Here is a 24,374-nt window from a genome sequence, read left to right on the forward strand (position 1 = left end):
AGTCACATTATTCCGGGTGCCCTCATCTAGAGAAGAAGTTTGGTGGTAATTACAAGGTTTTAATATTTTAAGATTTGAGCATTTCTCTATTTAAGGAAGAAAATTTAAGGCTGGGCATGGTGGCATGCACCTATAATCCTAGGGCTTGAGAGGCTGAGGCAAGAGGATTTCTGGGAGTTCAAGGCCAGCCTGGGCTCCATAGGTAGACCCTGTCTCAAAAAACCAAAAAAGGGCCCGGGATTTAGCTCAGTGCTTCTGCCTCCTGCCTCAGGACAGGGTCCTGAGTTTGATCTCTGGTACCAAAAAAACAGAAAGAAAGAAAAAATGTAGCTATTGAAGATAATGTTTTGATCCAGATTTGATTGTGCTTTCATATCATGATTCTTTGGTATTTTAGAACCAAGCACTAAAGGCACGGTTGGCAGAACTAACCTTCTTTTCATTATTTTAACATGTTAGAGTTTTTTCCTTGATTTCTAAGATATCAAGATTTTAGTAGAAAATTTTAACTTGGAATGGAATGGCTAGAGTAAAATGAGTAAAATTACATTAAGTAATCTGCTTCTGTGATAGGAAAGATATTGGAGGAAGAATTATCTCATGCTTGAAATTACATTTTTGAAGTCAATATAATAAAATTAGTTTTTATATTTAAAGGAGATACTGCTGCTTTTTTTTCCCCACAAAAGTAACTAAATGGAGTAAACTGCTAATTTTTTCTTAAGCGCATTAGCCATTTTATAACCAGAATTTAAAAATCTGCTTCTGTGCTAGTGAATGGTAGAGCACTTCCCTAGCCCTGGATTCAATCCCCAGCACTGGAGGGCAAAGAAACAAAAACAAGTGTAAACAAAACAGAGTAATTTCTTTTTTCTTTTTCTTTTTTCTTTTTTTTTGTGGTACCAGGGATTGAAATAATTTCTTAATAAAGTCATGACTTCAGAAGAATATTGAGTGTCTCAAAATTTGTCTTCTTAGTGTTCTAGATTTGTTTTTCAGTCCAGTGGATCAGATCCAGCATTTTTGGAATTCTCATGTTCAGTGGTATCATTCTCTCATTTCCCTCTCTGAAAGTATTGGTCATTATATCTTCATTTTAATTCAAAGACTTTTCTCCCCCAGTACTGAGGATCAAACCCAGGGAGCACTGAGCTACATACCTGACCTTTTAAAATTATACTTTGAGACAGGGTCTTGTATTGTTGCCCAGGCTGACCTGGATCCCGTGGTGTCTCCCTGCCTCAGTCTCCCAAGGAGCTGGGATTACAGGCATGTGCCACTGTGCCCAGCTCCATTTGCCTTTGATTAGAAAAATTTCCAAACATATAAAAAACGAGAAGTACATTTATCATCTGTGTGCCCACCGTCTAGATTTAGCATTTCTCTGTCTGTATGAGGGTGTGTGGGCGTGGATGCACTGTTCTTGGCTCTGGAGTTGCAGCCATGGGCAGATGGATGAGGGCAGTTGTGACTGATGTGCTTAGGACACACATCCTTTTTCTGTTTTCTCTCTCTCTCTTTTTTTTTTTTTTTGGTACCGGGGATCAAACTCAGGACCTCGTGCTGTGGTGCCACAGAGCTAAATTCCTGGTGCACATCCTTTTTAAAACATAGCCACGGGCCAGGGATTTAACTCAGTGGTTTCACCACCTGCTGCGCAAGCGCAAGGACCAGAGTTCGATTCCCGATACCAAAAGAATTTTAAAAAATAAATAAATAAAACATAGCCACGATCGGAGTCCAAGTTCTGCTCCAAAGACCACTTCCTATGTCAAAAGGGGAAATTTGGGTTTGTAATTATTTACTGTCTGAGGAGCAAGAAAAAGTAAAGAAATGGGAACTAATTAAAGGACACACTTCAGGTTTTTGATTGTGTAGAATTTATCAGGTTGTGGTATGATTTAACAAATTGAAAAACTGAGTCTATAAAAATTACATTACAATTTTGTGGTAATGTTTGATTTTTGAGATTTCTGGTGGCTCTATTTTAAAAAATTGAACTAACATGAAAATTGGGGGCAGCTTTTTGGCACCAGGGATCCAACTGGGGACCTTGAGCTTGCAAGGCAGGTGGCGGCACCACTGAGCTAAATCCCTGGCCCGAAATAGTTTTTATTTTTCCAACATGAATAAAGCTTTTTAAAGCATGCTGTATAGTGTTTCCTATCATGGAGTAACAGTAACCCTCTTGATAATTAAGATCTTGTGAACCTTAAAGATATGATGTGAAAAATGAAATAAGGTTTGATTTGAGAAAGTTTAGTTTGGTACTTTTCTTTTTTGGGGGGGGTTACTGGGGATTGAACTCGGGGACCTTCCGCTTGCGAGGCAGGCAGTGGAACCACTGAGCTAAATCCCCAGCCCCCTGTTTGGTACTTTTCAGGTAATCAATTCTGCCATTCATAATATGACAGTGACGTCAGGAAATATTTTTGTATTCATTGTTTCTATCATATATTCACTATTTTTCTATTGCAAGCCAAATGTTTTTTGTGGGGGTTTTTTTGTACAGGGGTGGGGATCAAACTCAGGACCTTATACTTGTGAGGCAGGCACAGCGCCACTGAGCTAAATCCCCAGCCCCAAGCCAAATGTTATCTTAAGTGAGTTGGTAAATGTAGTCATTATAATATAGTTAAAAATATCAAGAGAAAGGGAAGGTTAGGGAGGAGGGAAAGGGGATTGAAAATGTTAATGTACTAACTCCCCAAAATGATTGTAAATGTCACATGTTGCAAATATGTACCAGTAAAAGAAAAAGGCAGATCCATTGAGAGGAAAAAAATATCCACTGTGCCTGGCCCAGTGGTGCACATCCATAGACCCCAGCCACTCAGAAGACTGAGGAGGAAGAATTATGAGTTGAAGGCCAGCCTGAGCAATCTAGGAAGACCCTACCTCAAGATATAAAATAAAAAGGGCTGGGGACATAGCTTAGTGGTGGCGCACCTCTGGGTTTGATCCCCAGCACTAAGAAACAAAACCAAACCTTCCTGGGGCCAGGGATTTAGCTCAGTGGTTTTTGACACCTGCCTGGCGAGCACAAGGTCCCGAGTTCAATACCCGGTACCAAAAAAAAAAAAGCTAACCAAACCTTCCTGCTGTAAGATGTCTGGCATTTCCCAGTGGTTGTGGTACAGAGAAGTAGGCTGTGGACTTTTGGTCAAAGAAATCATAGTTTTGTTGGGGAGAAGGAAAGGAGGAAGTTATGTGGGTTTTTTTCTCTCATATGTGTCATGTTTTTACATCATTGCAGTTAGAGTATATTTTTTTTGGTACTGGGGATCGAACTCGGGACCTTGTGCTTGCGAAGCAGGCGCCGGAACCACTGAGCTAAATCCCCGGCCCCAGTTAGAGTATATTTATAATTTTGTGCTTACCCTTAAATGCATCATGAGGCTTTTCCTGATTGCATAATCATTATTGTCTTTTTAATGTTTGCATATATTGAGCATCTGAAGTTATCCCATCTATTAGCAATTCCTGTTTTTCTTGGGGAACTGTGCTTTCTTCTTTTCTCTGAAGAGAATTATGTATTGACCATTTAATTTTTATTTTGGGTACCCAGAAACAGGCCAAACTTTGGAACAGCTTGTTTGGATCTTACCTGGTTATGCATAATTAAATTCTTCTCCTCCTAGATCCAAGCATGTATAATGGTCTTAAAAGTTGCCTCAAATCCTTACGGGATGAAAGGAATCAGGATAAAAATGAATGTTTAAAAAAAAAAGGGGAGGGCCGGGGATTTAGCTCAGTGGTTCTACCGCCTGCCTCACAAGCACAAGGTCCCAAGTTCGATCCCTGGTACCAAAAAAAGGGGGGGAGGATTTATGCTCCCCACCTCACAAACATAAGGTCCCGAGTTCGATCCTAGGTACCAAAAAAAAAAAAAAAAATCCCAGAAACTTTCCCTTTTGGTTGGTTGGACATTTTTCTCTAGTGTAGTGAATCATATTGCAATAAATATTTTTTTTTCTATAGGTTTTCCCCTGTTGATAATTTTCTTAGAATACATTTAAGGAAGTTGATGAAGGAATAGGAACATTTTAATGGTTCTTGTTATAATGTTAGGCCATTTCTACCTTTAACTGAATAAAATTCCATTTTATTTACCATATTTTAAGACTTTGAATCATGATTGATAACTTATTAGGACCCAGAGCAGACACAAACATTTATTATTCTCTTCTCTCTTAGGAAACTGTGATTGGCATCCTGCTCCTTGAGTTTATAGATCACTTTTCCCATAAGTACACATCCTGGAGAGGAAGATGGGATGAGTTAGAGGGCAGTGATTTTAAGCTAAAACTCTTCTGTGATTCTGCCTTTCTTTCCTTTGAATGAGAATCCATTTTTTTTTTTAACTGAATGGAAGAAGATTGACAGCGGCAGACAGATATCTCTGAAATCTCTCCCCTGCTTCCCCATGTAAACTCATTTGCCTTTTTAGTTTGATATAAAGGTCTTAGTCTAGTAAAATACCTTGACGCTGTCACCTTAAATGTTATTGTTAGAAAGAAAACTCTTCTTGTTTCTTGGTTAGAAGAATAATAAACACTCCACTAGCAAGAAAGTGTAGGCAGGTAGATGTAAATAATCATTACCGTCATTTTGTATTTTAGCAGAATACATGTCTCCAAACGGACCTTAAAATTTGATAAATCATAAATTTTTACAACACCAAAGAAAAATAAGCCATTTGAAAGTTACTAAATATAGTTTTATACCACAGTCAGTATTTGAGAAGATCTAAGTACTTTGCCATTGTTTTTCAACCACTTAAAAGAATACCTTCAGGTCCATAGAAGCTTTTATCAGTCCCTTGATTGTAATTTGCAGTGTTAATGTTCTAGATCTGTAATAGGTTGTCTTTCCATTTTAATTTTCTCAATAGTCAATCCCTTCTACATAATTCTTTCTGTGGTAAAAACCGATTACTGATGATTTGTGGTTTTGTTGAAAGCAATTTTTTAATAAGTCAACTCTAGAAGCTTCAGATTTATATGTTCTGGTTTTAAAAAAATGACAGGTGGAATTATGTAAAAGGTTATGTTTAGTCCATTAGTTCTTTGCAGTGTTAGGAATATCTGTGTAGTTAATAACTTCGTATAAGGGCTGTTGGGTTTTTTTAGAGCCTGTGTTTGAGAAGAAAATCAGGCATAACAGTTTATACAAACAATAGCATTTCATTACATGTGCTTTATTAGGCTGTTTTATGTGGTCTGCTCTGTTTTGTTTTCTTATCTCTAGGCTCTTCCACTGTTTTAGTCTAGGGCCATCTTTTGAGAACCTTAAAGTTGTAATTTATAAGTAATATCTAGAATTACTTGTACCATAGAAAATTAATTCTATGAGTAAGGGTTAAAAGATTTCTGGTGGTTTAGATTAGAGAATGGGGGGGTTGATGAATTTATTGATTTCTCCTTCACACACATAAAAGGCTGGATAAGGAAAATGCCAAGCTATTTTTCTATAATCTGGGTAGACTGAATTAGAGGAAATGAATTTGTTGGTCTTGTTGGCTATGAGGAAGTACTTCTTGGCCAGGCGGAGTACTGCTGGGGTGGAGCATGGCCTCTCTCCGCCTAGGGACTTTAGGTGGAGTAGTCCGCTCTCTGTTGTGGACAGATGGCTTCAGTGACATCTTCAAGACGCTGACCATGTCAGATTGCTGAAAGTCCCTGCCACTAGGGTTCTTTGAAGTTGTCCTGCACTGTTTTAAGGACATGATCATTGATTTATGAGAGGTTTAAAATATTTATAATTTCACATTGTGTTATTGATGAGAAACATGTAATATCTGTCTGAAAATCTTTTGAAGTTCAGAGATACAGTAAAGGACTTAGTGGGCAGAAGTGAGATTTTTATTTTTGTCTTGATGTGGTTGTCTGAGCCCTTGTTTGCTCTGAAGCCAGCATTTGCTTCTTGCTTAGCTTTGGGGACTTTTGTTCGAGATTTCTTTTTTTTTTGGTATCGGGGATCGAACTTGGGTCCTTGTGCTTGTGCAGCAAGCAGCGAAACCACTGAGCTAAATCCCTGGCCATTCGAGATTTCTGAAAGACCAAGGTCAGTCTTCTAGGGTCCAGTCACTGGATACCTGCCTTCCATGTACAGTACCAAGTATCATTCCTTTCGAGAAGGCAATGCTAAGTTGGACATGGCGTTCTAGCAGGTCTGTTTCTCTTTCTTCCCCCCGTAGGCCTATCAGCAGTCTGATGGGGCAGAAGACAACAGAGCTGGAAGGTGTTCCAAACTTGGCAAAGCCCATCAGGCTGAGGAGGTAAGCTCTGATTGTGAGCCGGCAGAGCAGGTGGCTCTTCCTGCCTTAATCACATCCGCTTGCTCTTTGGAAAGATGGATAGAAAGAGCATTCAAAAGAAGGCTAAATTGTCTCCATTAGCTAATTTAAGGGGGAAATTTTGAACCCCCCCCCCCTTTTTTTGGTACCAGGGATCGAACTTGGGTCCTTGCGCTTGCGAGGTGGGCAGCGGAACTCTTTTTTACTTTGAGATGCTATGATTTGGTTTCTTTTTTCTTTTCTTTTTTCTCCTCAGAAAACCAGCAGATTGGTTAGCCATTGTTTTGGGCTTGGTAGGCTAAGCAGAATCTTGTTTATTTCCAGTCAGTGTCAGGTGGCGGCTGGTTCTCATGAGTAAAATGACAAGATTTGGGGATCCCCAGTCACTTTGACATTTGGGGTTACATGGGAAATATCAAATGAGAGAGGACTTAGTATGTTTCGGGTGGAATGGAGGCCTCAGCTGACAGTGGGACTTGCGGCTCTAGGGGATGTCTGCAGTCTGGCCCGGGTGGGCTGCTGTCTCCAGCTGCCCCGTCCCTTCTTTCCTTTGCTGGTTCCTTAGTGACTCTCAGAACTCTCCAGGTGGCTCTTCCCATGCTAAAGGTACTTGTCCGAGTGTTTATATCATCCCATGTGACTTAGGCCTTGAGTAAACTGAGTTTATTAGATACTGGATCTTGGTGTACTGTGTTACTATATTTTCAGAGGAAGAATAACTTTCTGAATTTGTTGTATATCATCTTGGTGATATACAACAATGCTAAATATTACCTCATTTAGAATGTGTATATATAATACATGACTTATGTGTTATGTGATCAGTTATAGGATCATATTAGATGACTTTACATGATTTGTACCTAAAAGGGCAGTAGTAATATTTAGATCACAGTACAAGTAAAGAAAACATCAACTACAGAAAGTCATTAAGTTTCTGTATAGATACTTAGGGGTTTTGGGGGGAGAGAATAATTACCAGAATAGTATTCAGAAATTCATTCAGAATAACAAAGATGAAAATTGTCCTTTTTGGTTTTCTTTTTCTTTTTTATTATGTGTTTTACTTTGTGGTCCTGGGGATTGAACCCAGAGAGTGCTGATCTGGGCTACATCCCCATCCGTTTTGCTTTTTTGTTCTTTCTTTTGAGACAGGGTCTTGCCAAGTTGTTTAGTTGCCCGGGCTGGGCTTGAATTTACCATCCTCCTGCCTCAGCTTCCCTCAGTTCTGGGGTCACAAGTGTGTGCCACTACGCCTGGCTCCCCTGCCTTATTTATTTATTGGTACTGGGGATTGAACCAGTACCTTCTCACTGAGCTATGACCCTAGCTTTTTTTTTTTTTTTTGTACAGGGGATCGAACTCAGGACCTTGCACTTGCGAGGCTGGCAGCGGCACCACTGAGCTAAATCCCTGGCCTAACCCTAGCCTTTTTTATTGTTAAATTTTGAGACAGGGTCTCACTAAATTGCTAAGTGGCCCAGGCTGACCTCAAACTCATAGTCTTCCTGCCTCAGCCTCCTAAGTATCTGGGATGGTAGGCATGTGTCACTATGCTTGGCCACATAAACTTTTGTTTTTTGGTACCGGGGATTGAACTCTGGACCTTGAGCTTGCGAGGCAGGCGCCAGAACCACTGAGCCAAACCCCTGGCCCCCTATATAAACTTCTTAAAGCATATTGGGGTGACAAAACTTTGGTGACTTGGAGTGCTTTTTATGCTGTGGGACTTTTAATGTGTGTTTATAAGCTAACTCCGGTTGCTACAGCTGAATCACAGAAATTGTGTATAGTCATGCTCTGGCTAACTGTGTCTCAGTACAGACGGCCTGCATAGCTGCCAGCACACTCGTGGGATTATATCACGGTGACATCTAGGTGACATCCTAGCTGTCCTAGTTTGTGTAAGTGCAGTTCGTGGCGTCCAGACAATGATGAAATCGGGTGTCAGGGTTTTCTGACAATGTTCCCCATCGTTATGCTACATGGGGACTCACACTGTCCTTTGCTTGTGTGGTTTTAGAAGTGGGTGTTCCTGACAAGTGGTAGAGTCTTCAGCAACAGCACTTTCCATTGATAGTTCCGGGTTCATCGGACTCATTTGCATGAGGCTGGAGGAATAGGAGAGGGAAGGGGGGGACTGCGCAGTGGACATCATCTTTATACTTCATAACCACAGGGACAGGAGTTGATGGAGTCGCCTTGTGTCCCAGATCGGGGAGGCCGCTTTGGGTAGCAGCTGGCCGGCCTTTGCCTCAGCTGACAGCCTTAGTAGGCGGTAGTTTGCTCAAGTATCGAGGTAAGGGAGCAAATGTACTTAGAGCTTCGCAGCCATCTGTGTATATGCTTTCTACTGTGAACTGCGTAAGAAGGGGAAGAAGAAATTGTAATTCAAATACAGCATATATCATTTGTGCTCATGTAATCTGATTTTTAAATCATTTCCTCTGACTTGATTTTATCATTACTTTAAAAACTCTTCACTGCATATTCATGAATTTATTCAACATTTACTAAATGTTGGGGTTCTCTTATATTTGACTTTCTTATTTTGTGTTTGTTTTTGTTTTGGGGGTTTTTTGAGCCTAGGGTCTTGCTCTGAGGCTGAGCCACATCCCCAGTCCAGAAAGCCTTGGCTCAGTAGAGGTGAATGGAATAATGACTGCTGGGGGGAGATATTCCTTGGGCTTCCCCTTGGTATCCTGGCCTCTTAGTTCCTAGTTTATAAATGGGTATGTAGGTAACTTAATGTTTGAACCATCTCTACAAGGCTGTGTTTCCCTGCTAGTAGATCATGTTTTATTAATGTTTTTTGGGTTTTTTGGTACTGGGGATTGAACTCGGGACCTTGGGCTTGCAAGGCAGGCACTGGAACCACTGAGCCAAATCCCCAGCCCCATACATAGACTTTTAAGCAAGAGAGAATTAGCCTGCTTTTAGTTATTTTACACTGAGCTACATAATCAGCCTTCCCTTCTCCCTGCCTTTTTTTGGCTGTACCAAGAATTGAATTCAGGGCTTTCTCACTGAGCTACATACCCAGCTTTCTTTTATTCTTAAGTTTTTAAAAATTTCGACAGGGTCTCGCTAAGATGCCCAGGCTGAGCTTGAACTTGGAATCCTCCTGCTTCATCCTCCGAGAATGCTGGATTACAGATGGATACTATCATATGCAGATTGCTTTTATTTTAGATGATAAAAATTTGAATATTTTAGAGCTAGGGATGTAGGTCAGTGGTAGAGCACTTGGCCTAGCACGTATGAAGCCCTGGGTTCAATCCCCGGTACCTCAGGAGAAAAAAGTATTTTGTAGGTCATTATAGTGTAACATACAAATATATTTACAAGGACTGGGGTTGTAGGTCAGTGGTTCCATGCCTGTCTGGCAAGCGCAAGGTTTTGAGTTTGATCCCCAGTATGTGTGTGGGGGTGCTCTACCTACAAAGAACTTTGGATAGCATGGAGGACATTGAGTAAAACAAAATATATTTACGTAAAAAGCCGAGACAGGGATCGTTTAAGTGGACATCTGATTTATTTTGCATCAAAAACAGTGAAAAATAGACATCACCTGTTAGCAGACACATTTCCATTATACTGCAGAACTAGTTGAAAATGTCTTAAAATACAGCTTTTTGGGGTTAAGAAAATTAGCTTTTGTGCTTAGAAGAAATGTTGAGTGTTTAAGGGCTATAAAATTTCAAGACTTATGAAAATAACAGGGGAGCCGGGGATTTACCTCAGTGGTTTTGCTGCCTACTGCACAAGCTCAAGGACCCAAGTTTGATCCCTGGTACATAAAAAAAGGAAAATAACAGGGGTAAACAGTGATAATACATACAAGGAAATATTATTCAGTGCTAAAAAGAAATTATCAGAAGACATAGAGTAACTTCAAATGCTTATGACAAGTGAAAGAAGCCAGTCCGAAAAGTCTGCACTATATGATTCTAGCATTATGACATTCTGGAAAAAGCAAAACTATGAAGACTATTAAAAAAAAGTGAGTGATTCCCAGGGGTTGGCATAGGTAAGAAGGGATGAATAGGCAGAGCACAGAATTTGAGTGGGCGAGTTTGAGACAGGGTCTCGCTAGGTAGCCCAGGCTGGCCTCAAATTCATGGTGATCCTCCTGCCTCAGCCTTACAAGTGCTGGAATTCCAGTCACTTGGCACCACACCTGGCATCACATAGCATTTTTGAGGCAGTGAACCTGCTTGGTATAATACTCTGACCATGGATGTGTGTGCATTGTACACATGTCAAAACCTGGAGCGTGTCCATGTTCAGAGTGAACATTCATGTCAGCATATGTGTGGGTCACGGCGTGCCGAGCAGATTCATTGATGGCAGCAGATGCCCCCCTCACTGCGGATGTCAGTAGTGGGGAGAGTGTGCTGGGGGTGGTGCATGAGGATTCTCTTCTTTTGCTCCATTTCCCTGTGAGCCTAAAACTGTTCCAGATATAAGGTTATCTAAAAAATACACAGACAGCGTGAGGCACATGTTGTCTGTGACCCCATTGAGTTTGCACGGAGCAAACTACTATGGTGTGAGCTGCCTCACAGGCAAACGTGGCAAGAATGGAGGTGCATGCAGGTGACAGCCAGCGAGGAACCAGGTCTGCCCATTCAGCAGGCCACAGGGACTGCGTCTTCAGTCACCTCACACAGCGGGGCATTCCCTTCCCGGACTGCACCAGCACATGAGCGCTCCATCTTAGTCAACACCTGGGTGCTTGCGCCCTCACAAGAGCCTGAATTTGGGGACCTAAGTGAGGGCTGCAGACCCCTCACTCATAGGACCGGAGAGAGCAGATGTGTGTTGTTCTTAGTCACTGATGCGGTAGCTTGTTAAGCCGGGATAGGTGCTGGTACAGTCCTTACTTGGAACTTAGAACAAACATTAATGGAAAAGCTGATGAAATCCAAACACACCCTGAAGTTCAGTTACTAGCACTTTGCAAAACAACAACAGCAAAAAAGAGCACATGAGACATCTTTAATGAATGTACTTTATTTGAAAGACATGTGTCCATGTGTGCTCTCCCAGGTTCTTCACAGATATTAACTCAGTCTTCATATCAACTCCAATACACTGTTTTTACTCAGATAAGGAAACCAAGGCCCACAAAGGTTAATTAACTCAAGGTCATGTGACAAGGAAGCAGCAAAGCCACTGCCCTGGATTCCATCCTAAGACTTTCAAAATTCACTTAACCTCCTAATGACAGATCTTGGGGTAGTTCCAGTTTGGGGACTATTATGAGATGTGTATAAGATCTATTTTCTTTTCTTTTTAATTTTTTGATACAGGGTCTTGCTGTGTAGTTCAGACTGGCCTTAAACTCACTATGTAGCCCAGGCTGGCCTCAAACTCATGGGGATCCTCTCGTCTCAGCCTTCTGAGTACTAGGATTGCAGGCATGCACCACCACACCCAGCAAGATGTATTTTCAGGCCTGGGTTGTAGCTCAGTGTGCTGCGCCTGCCTCACAGTGCAAGTTCCTGAGTTTGATTCCCAGTACTGGAAAAAAGAAAGTCCATTTTCATAACTGGGCAAGTGTCTGTGTGATAAATAAGAAGAGTAATATTGCAGAAAGGAAATACATGTTGCTGATTTAGTAGAAACCACCAACATTACTTCCCAAAGAGGACCTATGTATTCTCCCATGCCTACTTTTTTTTCTTCTTGTTTATATTTCATCCGTTTGGTAACTTGCTATTTCCCTATGGATTCTCAAGTCAAAACAGAACAACTTGTTGGAAGTGGCTCCGGTTAGCCTGCTTAAACCCTATGCTGATACTGAGCTCCTGGCCGTTGTTGGGGAGCATGTCTAGTGATAGGTGTTGAAGCCACCTGCCGGTCTCAGTGGATGAACAAACACTGTGTTTGGACTGGGGGTGGGGGTGGGGGCGCAGATAAGTGAAAGTTCATCAGCCACTAACTCCAGGGGCTAACCACTGTCCCAGCTACCATTGCTTGAGTTTTTGGTATCTTTGGATTTTGTATCCTTTTGTTTCTGCTTTTTTCTCACAACATGCTTGTGATACTCGTCCATGACGTGTGAGGAAATAGCTTCCTCACTCTGGTGTAGTATTGCAGTACCTGAACATTCATCCATTCTTCTCTTGGACAACTGGAGTTTTCCCCTAGGTTTTGGTAGTTAGGGATAGTGCTTCTTTGAACATTGTTTTAAAGGCCTTTAGGTGGATTCATAAATGTATTTCCTAGAGGTCAAATTACTTTGTCATAGGGCTGGCAAACATTCAGCTTTATTGTCTTGCCAAACAGTTTTTAAACTGAGCGTAGCAATTCATACTCCCACTCACAGTATGTGGAAGTTCCACTTGTTTCTTGTCATTTTTTTGTTTGTTTGTTTTTGTTTCTCATCAGTACTCAGTATTTTGTACAGTGGATCCTCCAGTTATGACCGGCCTGACATATGAACAACTTGGGTTGTGACTGGAATTTTAGTTTTAACTTATGACCAAAGTTTTTAGTTATGACCCGAATGCCAGCTACTTGTGCTTCCAGATGGTCTCAAATACAGATTTAACCCTTAAAGAGTTCTGGAAGGAACATTACAACATCCTTTCCTGTGTGGGGTTATTTGAGAAATCCTGGGCCAGTGTCTCTCTAAGGACACACTGAGATCTGCCTGTGTACGGGAGAGAGACTTTGAAGGCTGTGTAGAGGAGCCTGAGCCTTCAGTTGACCAACGTGAGTAACAACCAGCCCTCGGGAACGAGTTGAGTTCATAAGTCAGGGTCCATTGTAGTTCTTATTGTAGTCAGTCTGATAGGTATGTACTTATGTTCTATTTTGGTTTTAATGTTTTACTCTGTTTTTCATTTCTTTAACAAAATACCAGAGGCAGGCTAACTTTATAAAGAAACAAGGTTTATTTAGGTCACAGTTCTGGAATTCCCAGTCCAAGACTGGGCCGAGTGTGGGGAGTTGGTTGGCTCTCTGGTGAAGGTCTAATGACAGAAGGCATCATTACAATGGCGGGGCGCACGTGGGAGGAGGAGAGCCCACCTCAAAGCAGAGCCAGAGAGGTGTCTGGGGTTCGAGTTGTCTTACGACAGCTTTGTCTCACAGGCCCACCTTGCTCCCTTCCCAGGGCAGCGCCTCTGTGATCCATGGACTGCTCGCTGATCCCCACCTCCCAGGGTTCCGCACACCCTCCCACACCAGCATCCTGGGGACTGAGGCTTCCAGCACAGGGACCTGGGGGACAGACTGCACTTAACCCAGGGCCATCTGCATCTCCCATGGTTCGGAGTTGAGATGTATTTTTGTTTGGCAGTCTGATGTCTTCCTTTCCAAGGTCTGTGTCCTATTATTTCTATATGAGCAGAGGAGTTTGTGTTTGAAGCTTACCTCCTCCCCTCAGTGAAATCTTAAGGTAAATGTCAATATACAAAAAAGATTAAAGGGACCATTCATTCTTTCTTCTTTTTTCTTTTTATGGTACTGGAGATTGCACCCAGGGCTTTTACACTGAGCTACATCCCTAGTCCCTTTTATTTTTTACTTTGAGATAGAGTCTTGCTAACACCAAGTTGTCCAGGCTGGGCTCGAGCTAGGTGATCCTCCTGCCTCAGCTTCCCAGACACTGTATGGCTGAAAGGAGTCTCTTGAGAGGCACTTTGGCGTGATAATTAAGAACACCAGTTCTGGAGCCAGACTCCTCCGTTAGGAAGGAGTCACCTTCTTGACTTGGGAAGAATGAACCTTGGTTTGCCTGTACCCTCCCTGTCTCTGAAATGAGAGTAACAACGCCGTTCTCATCATGCCATCATCAGCAGGTGTGATGCACAGTGCGTGCGGCTGCTGTGAGCTGCGGGATGTCAGCGTGAGTCTGAAATTGAGGTTTATGCATGACAGTTGGATATCATTTTAGCTTCAGCATCCAATTTTTTTATCTCATTGGTACATTATCAAGAAAATGCTGATTCACAAGGATGAGTAATTGAAAATCAATGGCTGTCCAGTAATCTCAGGATGACCTTATACTTCTAGATAAGTTTCACTGACAAGAAGTAGTAGAACATGTTTGTTTAATTTGCGTGGCTCTCTTCTTTTTCTTGAAGTAGCCCCCCACGTCACTGCGGTGTGTTAGCTCCTTACTTCAGCCTCAGGGTGACAGGGCAGGATGTGCTGGTCCTCTACTGTGCCTTTATTCACTGGTGCAAATTTAACGAGCCAAGGCTCCTGGGCTTGAATTAGAAACGAATTAAAACAAAAGCAGTTACAATTTTCCTGATCAACGTCGCATTTCCGAGCTATTCAGACAGACTGTGTCGGGTGAAGGCGCACAAACCCTGAGTTTAGCGGGCCGCCTGTGTGCGGCCGGCGCGTGGACAGCACAGGGACGTGTCTGTTACGCGGTGGCCCTGACACACTCACAGGCAGCCTGGCGTGCTGGCCGCTCCCGGCCCTGACCTGCTCCAGTGTCCCCACGGCCTGCAGCAGGACCTCCCCGGGCCGCGCAGGCTTTGTGCTCCGCCAGCGGTGGCACTGCCTGGAACACGCTGCTCACCGTGCGCCTTGCCTGGCATTGGTTCGCGGCCCCGCTTGGACGCCCCCTCCTCTCTGAGTCATCCTTTGCTCTCAGCCACCGTCTCCTGTGAAAGCTGTGCTGCCCCGCAGTGTCTCAGGCGGAAGCCAGCCCTGTGTTTGAGTATCAGACAGTTGTTGTATTCTATAAGCGCTGCTCCACAAGCAGCCAGCAGAGAGAGCTAAAGAGAAGAAGATGAGTCCTGCAGTCCAGCAGCTGAGATGCAGGAAAGGGCGCACAGTTGCACCTGCAGCCTGCCGGTCCAGAAAAGAGCTCAACCGGAGCTAGAAGGGCTTGGGTCAGACCCAGGTTAATATTCATGAGAAGTGATTTGCGTGTTTGAAGCGGGTAATTCTTCATTATGTTAAAAACCTTTTAGAAGGATGACGTGGTAAATGTAAACGTTAGAAAACCAATCTGATGGTCAGGTTTTTGTTTTTTGTTTTGTTTTTCTCCTGTTTCCCCTCCTTCGAAAGACTTAAGGATGATGAAATGAGGTCACCACTTTGTGCAGAGTTTCATTTGGAGCACGGAGTCTTAAAGTTGCTAAGGGTGATGGATAATCCATTTTAAGTTTTAAAGACAGACATTTTCAAGCAAGTTTCTCATATTTGGTTTTGATTAAGTGTATGTATCTTAATTTCAGTTAGCAGACTTGAAGAAAGAGAAGCAGAACTGAAGAAGGAATATAATGCATTACATCAAAGACACACCGAGGTGGGTTTCTGGGTTGTTCTTACCGTGCTGATACCGAGACAGAAATGGACCTTGGAAAGTATGTCTTAATTTTTCTTTGAAAATTAGAATAATTTTGGGCAATTATTTCCAGAAGACATTAAATGACACATGGTATTTACCTAGTTACCAAATGTTAACTTTTTAAATTATGGAATTAACTTTTTCATATATTGAATTGGTATGCCACAGAATAATTTAGTTACTTAAGGTATTTCCAGTGCTTATTTCCTTAGCTGGCTATGTGTGCACGTAGTAAAAAGATTACATGATGTTGAGCTGGGGATTTAGTTCAGTGGTTCCGCCGCCTGCCTAGAAAGCACAAGGTCCTGAGTTCGATTCCTGGTACAAAAAAAAAAAGGATTACATGATGCTGAGGTGAGAGAATTGATTTGTTTTGTGCTGCCGAAGCAAGCACTGTTTTGTTACCAATTTGGAAATGATGCATTGGTAAATTATTGGTAGGGATCTCTCCAGTTAGAATCCACTATAAAGAACTTGTTTACATTAAATTTGTAACAACATAAACGTTATAATGTATTAAATGACAGTGATTCTAAAATGCATTTTGTGCATGAGGTTACAGTATTCTAAAGGAGTAGTTTCATCACATAATCTCTCCAGAGCAATCAGAAAATGTACTTGAGGGTCTTCTAACCTTCTTTTCGTCCCTTTCATATGTTGTGTCTGTTTCTTTTACTCCCCCACCCCCTGTACTGGAATTGAACTCAGGACCTTGCACTTGCCAGGCAGGAGCGGCCGCTGAGCTACATCCCCAGCCCATTGCATTTGTTTCTGTCTTGTTAGTATGCAGATTGTTTTTGTGTGTCATGATCAGTCTGAGGTTCACATACCTAAATAAATAGAATTTTCATAGACTCATACAGTATTTGTTACATGAAAAATTTCTCTCTCTACTACTGTCTTTGTGTGGCTCTAGGTGGCACTACTCTTTGTCTGCCTCTTATTGGTGCTGGGGATTGAGCCCAGGGCCTTACACATGCTAAGCACAAGTTCTACCACTGAGCCACACCCTCAGCCCTGGTTCCAGCTGTTTGTTCACATTTTCCCTTCATAAGTTTGTGATCTCTTGTCTTCCTCCAGTAGAGACCTGTGCTGTTGCTCTTTCGGAGATAAATCCCCACTGTGCTTGGTTTCATTTGCCTTGGAGTTGTGTTGTTAGCACTTTCTTGGGAGGGGCTGGAGTCTCTTCCTGTTAGCCCTACAGGTAAAGTTTGATTCTTACTATCTTGGCTTTATAGCCACACCTGAAATGGGAAATGTCACAGAACTGATATCCAGTAATAAATAGAAGGAAAAGATCACCCACAAGGGCTGGGACCATAGAGCTCTGGGAAGACAGGAGCAAGTTATACTGCACATGTGACCTCCGTGTATAAAACCTCCACATTTTAATAATATGATATTTTCTAGATATTAAGACTAGTTTTTAAAAATTAGGGGTTTTTTTTGAGACAAGGTCTCACTTTGTACCCCAGGCTGGCCTAGAACTCGTGAAGATCCTCCTGCCTCAGCCTACTGAATGCTAAGCTTATAGGCATGCACTACCATGCCTGGCTAAAAATTAGTTATTAAAAGCCTATTGTTAATTCCTCTTAATGCTGTTTATTTCAGGGCCCTATACATAGTGTTTGCTTGTAGTGCTCACTAATGATGATAATTATATTTGGAGGAATCCTATAAAGTCCTAAGTAGCTGATAGTGATGAGTAATGCTTTTGATTTTTTAATGAAGTTCTAACCTTTGTAATGATTCAAGATTATTAAATTATGATGTTAAATTGTATGTTTTTAAAAAATTGTAGTATGTTTAAAGTACATGCTTTCTTGAATGATCAAGTATGAAGTGAAATTTCATATTTTCCCCATATCTGTTTCTTAAATGTGAAGACATATTCCTATGAAAAAAAATGAAATTAACTTCAAACGAAAAGGTAGAATAATTTTTATATTTCTTTTTTCTTTTTTTGGTACTCGGTATCAACTCGGGACCTTGCACTTACGAGGCAGGTGATGGAACCACTGAGCTACATCCCCGGCCCTAATTTTTGTATATATATTTTTGGTACCGGGGATCAAACTCAGGTCCTTCCGCTTGTGAGGCAGGCGGTGGAACCACTGAGCTAAATCCCTGGCCCTAATTTTTGTATTTCTATACCATCAGGAAAGAGCAGTCCAGAAGACAGAAAGATCTCTGGTAAGGCCTCATACCTGAGTCCGAGTGGGGCTGTCGGTCGCCAGGGCGGCCTCACCCGCTGCCCAGCTCTTCCCAGACCACCCGGACCGACCCCCTGTGGCTGCCCAGGGCTCCTTCCATTTTTCCCCTCGGAAGAGGCTCTGTCACTTAGGTCCGGCCTTGCGGAGGTGTTGGGGTGTGTCTCGCAGGGGCCTCTGGTCGGGATGAGAATGTCTCCTTGTGCCCTGGAAGTAAGTGCCTTTGAGGGCGCTTTAGAGGCGGTACCTCCAGAGACGGTGTCGTCCCAGGCACAGATAGTTATTCCAATAGTACTTTTGCCAAATATGTTATCAGTTGCTCCAGGGAAACCTACTGTGGCCCTTTTTGTACCGTGAATAATTTTCCTCTGCTCAGAGTTCCATGCACATTGCTGAATTTACTTAAGAGAAGCCTCGTCTTACAGAGGCCACAGAGGAGAACAAAGGGCACAGCTTGCGAAACCGTGGGGCTACATGTGCAGTCCTCAGTCACCTCGAGGTGACACCGTGCTGTCCTGCGGGGCTTAGTGCGGAGCCTTCAGTGCATCCGCATTTTGCCTTCTGACCTAAGTGTCACCCTGGCCCCATTTCTCTGATGAAGTGTTCAGGACTGGTGTGATCTGCCCCGAGCCCCACGCTAGTCAGGAACTGCACTCAAAGCCAGCTCTGACTGCTGCACTGCCTGAGCTTCCAGTGCAGCGTTTAGGTCTCCGGGGCTAAATGCATAGACATTTTACTGTGCCTCTGCTTTACGGCATCGCAGTGACTCTTAAGATGAGTGGCTTTAGGGGCCGGGGATTTAGCTCAGTGGTTCTGCTGCCTGTCTCACAAGCACAAGGTCCCGAGTTCGATCCCTAGTACCTAAAATAAAATAAAATAAAAAAAAAAAAAAAAAAAAAAAGATGAGTGGCTTTATGGATGTGTACATTGAATTTTGCCTGAGACTCCAAGTTAACATGATTAAGGGCATGTACCACTTGTCTCCAAGCTTTACCGCTGCCATGCTCTGCGCTCTTAGCCAGTGCTGAGTCAGCCCCTGCCGTGACACAGATGTCTTCAGAAGGGGACTTAGGGTCTGGATTTTCCAGACTGTGTGCTTGGGATTTTCCCCCTCCCTGTGCCCCCATACTCAGGCCCTAGGCGAGTGCATGCTGGCGAGTGCTCTGCTGCTGAGCTACTGCCCCTATCCCTTTTTATTTTGAGATTGGATCTTGCTCAGGTGCCCAGGCTCCCTTGAACTCATGACTCTCCTGCCTCAGCTTCCTTGGGAATCTTCTTCGTGACTGTAACTGTTAGTTGCCGGCTCACTCCTGAATATATGTGAATTAATTTGCATGCCGGAGAAAACTGAGAATTGGAGTTCTGAGGCCAAGAAGGATGACACTGGCGGCCCCAAGTGGGTAGCTTCTGCCCACTTACCCTCTCCTGCCTGGTACGAGCAGGCCTGCCCCAGCCCCTCTCTAATGCTAGGCCTGAGCCTAGCATTTCAATGTTTTGTACAGTTTACACTTTTTCTACTTTTCTTGAGCATTCGTGGACTATAGTGTGGATTATTGTGTTTCAGACGTTGGGAAATGCTTTCAGGCGTGGGCTTTTCTGGTGGGTGGAGGCAGAGACAATGAGCGCATTGCTGGCCGCAGATGGCCCGAAAGGGCAGAGGCAGTGCGGGCTGTGGTGCTCGGTGCTCAGCCCCTAAAGCCGGCTCCTCTGCACCTGAGGTGGAGTTGAGCTGTGACTCTGACATCGTGAGGGGTAAATGAGCGCAGCTGGTGCTCCAACGTGGTAGCTGCCTTCTGTTGCTACTCCTCTGCCATGTGCTGCTGTAGTTGGGTGTGCAGTTCCGTTTTTGGGATCCTCTTGGAACCTCAGAGTAAACATACCTGCCTTACTTGATCAGTCATTTTTTTGTTTTTGTTTTTCTTTTTTTTGGTTTTTGAGACAGGATTTTGCTATGTAGTTCAGGCTGACCTTGAACTAGCAGCGATCCTCCTGCTTCAGCCTCTCACCACCATGCCTGCCTTGATCAGTCATTATTTGAAGGTGGTTTACAATTCAACATTTTCTAAATTTTAAATCTTTATCAAGCATTTAAGATAATAGAGAACCTAGAATGAGCTATTTGGAAGAGAACTGATTCTGTGTTTTGCATTTTGTTTTTCTTTATTAAATAAATTAATTCCTAGAAAATCAATCTGGGAAAGGTTCAGTTCATTCCCATGAAATGTTTAAAGAAACAGATTCTTCATTTAAACAAATCAGTTTTATATGATACTGTCCAGTACGTAAGAAGTTTTATTTACTATTTCTAAAATCTTTTGAAAGTTTAAATTGACATCCGTTAGACCCAATGATAACTTTGTTATATTAGGCTGTTTAATGTTTTTCCGCTAAAATTTCTTCCTGATACAAGAAGAATATAATTCACTATTGCTGACACAAAGACCAAAATTGTGATTTTTTTTTCTGAAAATGGTAGTAAAGAGAAAAATCTATAAATTTACAATAAAAAGTTAAAGGTTAAAAAATGTGAGCCAGGCACGGTGGCACACACTTTAATCCCAACACTCTAGAGGCTGAAGCAGGAGGATCCCCTTCAGTGGGAGGCCACCATGGGCTACATAATAAATTCAAGACCAGCCTGGACTGCATATGAGAGGCTGTCTCAAAACAAAACAAAACTTGCATCTGCCTGGCAAGTGCAAAGTCCTGAGTTTGATCCCTGGTACTGCAAAAAAGAGAGAGAAAGAAAAAAACCCAAAACATTTAAAAATGCTTTCACATACTATATTTATATGATTTTATGTCCTTTTTTCTTTGCTGATAACATTTCTTGTGTAGACTAGTCTTAATTGGGTAATATTCTAATTGATTTGATTTGACAGATTACTTGTTTTATTTCACGCATGAGAGTTAATTAGTTTAATAATAACACTTTAAAATTAACTTACATTTCTTAATTTTTGTACATGCCAGTAGGATTTTCACAACAAAAGCATGCTGTTTAAAGTAAAATTTAAAAATTTGTTTACAATTTTGTCTCTTTGAATAGTTTTTTAGTATGCTACATTGCATTTTTAGTTATATTGAGATATAAATACATCTTAATAGAGCTAATGCTAGATAGCTTCCAGAGCTGTTCTGTGCTGCAGTGTTAAGATTCAAGTAGTATTTCCAAGGAAAACATCAGCTTTTCTTGCCTTTTACTATTTCCTCACTGTAAAATACTAACATACCATTTCTTATTTTTTAAAATTCGTTTTTTTGTTATAGCATGTTAGCATCCCTACTGAAGGCTTTTTGATTTTGGTTGAAATTTCTTTGTGTGTGTTAATTCCAGATTTAGCATCCTCAAAAATGAAAATTTAGATGATCAAGAATAGGGCCTAAGAATTTTTTTTTTTTTTTTTTTGGTACTGGGGATCGAACTCTGATCCTTGTGCTTTGCGAGGCAGGCAGTGGAAACACTGAGCTAAATCCCTGGCCCAGGCCTTAGAATTTATTTTATTTTTTTTTTTATTCTCTCAGTTTGTATTTTTATTGGTACATTTTAGGTATACAATGCATTTACATTTCTCATTGGGAATTTGTACCTTTACATGATGCATCTTGGTTCTTATTTTTTTTTCCCCCATTAGGCCTTAGAATTTCTTAACTGTTTATCTATTTGATAGTCTTAAAGTTTTCACTTCTATGCTCAATGTCTCTGTCATTGTTCCTAATCTAAGATTCAAACAGTATTTTTAAAATTTGTATTAGTTTGTTACTATTGTTCTTATAAATGATTACACTGTGATACCAGTAAATTCATAAAGAAAAAATATTTTAACATTCCTTCAATTAAATCTGCAGAAACAATTAGTCAACATCTTGGTGTTAATTAAATTAACAGTGATCTTTGTTAATCTCTTAAAATGGAAAAGACCAACACATAAGAAAGGATATGGTTTCTTCTCAAGTTTCACATTAATTTTGTTTCCCATTTTAATGAATAGATTTCTCAGGTAGCATCTATTATTTCTAATTAGTGGTCTTTTATTACCTCTTCCCAACGTCAATATGCTAACTTCAGTGTCAATATTATTTCATTTAGCAGTATTACATATTATTAAAAAAGCTTTTGCCACGCTAAACAAGCTATTGGCTACTCTTACGGACAGTAGCATATGAAACGTAAGCATTTCTGTATTCCTTTGCCATTCAGATTTTTTATTCATTAATCTTTTACATGGAATTGGGTAAGCTGATAAATAAGAAAATAATACAGAAGTGTCTCCTGTGCAATAATATTGTGTTTTGTTCCAGGTATTAGTCTTAATTTTTTTTTCTGTCTTAAAATAGATGATCCATAATTATATGGAACACTTAGAGAGAACGAAACTTCACCAGCTGTCAGGGAATGACCAACTAGAGTCCACGGCTCACAGTAGGATTAGGTAAGCTTTGTTATACGTTTTGCCTTGAGAAAAAACGAGATAATCTGTTTTGTTGCTGTTTTTCTGTTCTTTAATCCTGGAATAATAGCCTGATTCTAAAAGCTCTCCACTGTGGTTGGAATGCTATAGGAGGAAATAGCATGGAAAAATAGAAGCAGCCTTCACTGTTGAAAAGCTAAATCCTGAGAGCTATGCTGTATAAGCAGAATCTTCAGGTATTTCGACCTTTAAAAAAAGAACTGATGGAGATTAGACTGGGTTTGGAATTTTCTAATTTGTGAGAATGCTGAGAATTTGTCATAGCTCCTGTATAATTGGACCTTTCTGAAAGGGTTGGCCAGCCACCCGTTTGATGTAGGAGTGTGAATAAATTATGCAGCTCCGGCCGCAGCCAATGGACTGGGCCGGGACCTGGGGCGGCGCGGGAGGCTGTTCAGAGGCCGGCGGCGCTGGCAGAACCGCGAGGAGCAGGAGCAGCGCGGTGCGGGTGGTTGGCGGAGCGGGGTGACGTCACCACCGAGCCGCTGCGGGATGGAGTGGAAAGCTGCTGCCGATGGCATTGTTTTTGGGCAGCCGCTGAATGATAGCTCCTCACTACAAAGATCCCCCCTTGGCCCCGGTGTAGGCCTCCTGGAACGGGCGTTTCATCATGCCAGCGCAGCGCCATGAGTCCTGGATGCATGCTGCTGTTTGTGTTTGGCTTTGTTGGCGGGGCGGTGGTCATTAATTCTGCCATCCTAGTATCTCTCTCTGTTTTGCTGCTTGTGCACTTTTCTATTTCTACCGGGGTGCCGGCTCTGACGCAGAACCTACCGAGGATACTCAGGTACTCCGGTCATTCTTGGAAGCCCGTGCTTGCTGGTTTTTCTTACAGTTTTAGCTTCCTCGGTCTGCTTTGTAACCATTTCTGTTGCAGCTTGAAACAATGGAAAATGGCCTGAAGCTAGGATGTCTATTTGTATTTACCCTAATTTATAGGCCACCACTTAGGAATCCTGCTTTGTGTTTGGAAACTACCCATCAAGGAGAAGGACTTTTCTTAGCATAGTTACCCCCAGGTACAAGGTCAGTGTGGTCTTGTTCTAAGCCGGAGGTTGAAGGAGTAAAGGGAGAGCAGGAGGAGAGGCTGGGGCCAAGTTCATACAGCCCGGGTTTAGCTTCCGAGCGCTTTGGAGCTCTAGAAAGCTGTGGTGCCGGGTCTTGCAAACGAGCAGTCCCAGGCCATAGGTTTCTTTTGTTCCAGTTTTCCTTGACTGGTGGAAGAAGTTTATCATTTTTATAATTTTTTTCATTTTTATAATTTTTAATAACAGCTCATGGGAATTGACAATTTTTTAAGTATTTTCCTCCTTAAAGTTATTTTAAAGTAAAAGGATTTAAACTTTTTAGGGCTAGGACTGTGTTACCCCAGTATTTACACTTGGAAGTTGTGAAAGCTTTACAAAGCCTATTCACTATTGTTGTGTCAGATGTCGCCCATTCTTTGCTTTGTAGTCCTGGGTGACAGATGTCCATGCCTGCTTGTGGGGGTGGTCACTGACCGCCAGCCTTCCTACTGCCCCTCTGCTGCAGCCCCAAGAGCATCCTCTACTCGCAGAGGCTGGAGGTTTGAGGTCTTTTGTTTTCTAATCATCAAAATAGCTGAGTTGAATTCTAACTGTGGACTTAGACAAGTTAAGAATTAGAGTACTTCCCTCAGTGTATTCTTTTTTATTCATAGGCCAGTTTAGATTCAATTTTAATATAAGGCCCAGAAATTAAATTTCATCTGTGGTCTAAAAATTAATGCTTGGTCATGTATTTTCTTTGCTGATTTCTAAAAAACAGAACAATCTGGTAACTGATTTATATGGATGCCTGTACGTGTCTCGGAGTATCTAGGTTTTGAGGAGATTACAAACACCTGGACTCAAGAATCCGTCAAACATCAAAATCCGACAATGCGAGGGACTGGCCTGGGCTCCGGTGCATCCAAGAAGGCTGTGTGGAGTGGGGAGAGGCTTGGGGCTACACGGCCTGGGTGCAAGGGCTCTGTCCCACACTTTTACCTTTGGCACCTCACTTTTCCTTCTCTGAGGCTCCTTCCCTCATGGTTGGCTTTAAAAATT

At 42.0% G+C, this 24,374-nt stretch overlaps 1 protein-coding gene across 11 annotated transcripts in view; it reads left to right on the forward strand.

Moving 5' to 3' along the window:
* Spag9 (sperm associated antigen 9) overlaps positions 1-24,374 on the forward strand; it is a 117,084-nt gene that overhangs the window by 32,183 nt on the left and 60,527 nt on the right. For 6 of the 11 annotated variants that reach the window (XM_087202603.1, XM_087202605.1, XM_087202604.1 and 3 more), the window contains exons 3-4: positions 15,511-15,581; positions 22,172-22,266. In XM_087202603.1, the coding sequence (XP_087058729.1) occupies positions 15,511-15,581; positions 22,172-22,266 (166 nt within the window). Of the gene's footprint in view, positions 1-6,199; positions 6,281-15,510; positions 15,582-22,171; positions 22,267-22,337; positions 23,093-24,374 lie in introns of those variants that run through there. The other 5 variants (XM_087202608.1, XM_087202606.1, XM_087202607.1 and 2 more) reach the window with 5 other exon arrangements.

Source organism: Heterocephalus glaber, unplaced genomic scaffold (assembly GCF_053883595.1).
Source record: "Heterocephalus glaber isolate CG9 unplaced genomic scaffold, H.glaber_assembly_v1.0 deba00001773, whole genome shotgun sequence".
Classification (NCBI taxonomy): Eukaryota; Metazoa; Chordata; class Mammalia; order Rodentia; family Bathyergidae; genus Heterocephalus; species Heterocephalus glaber.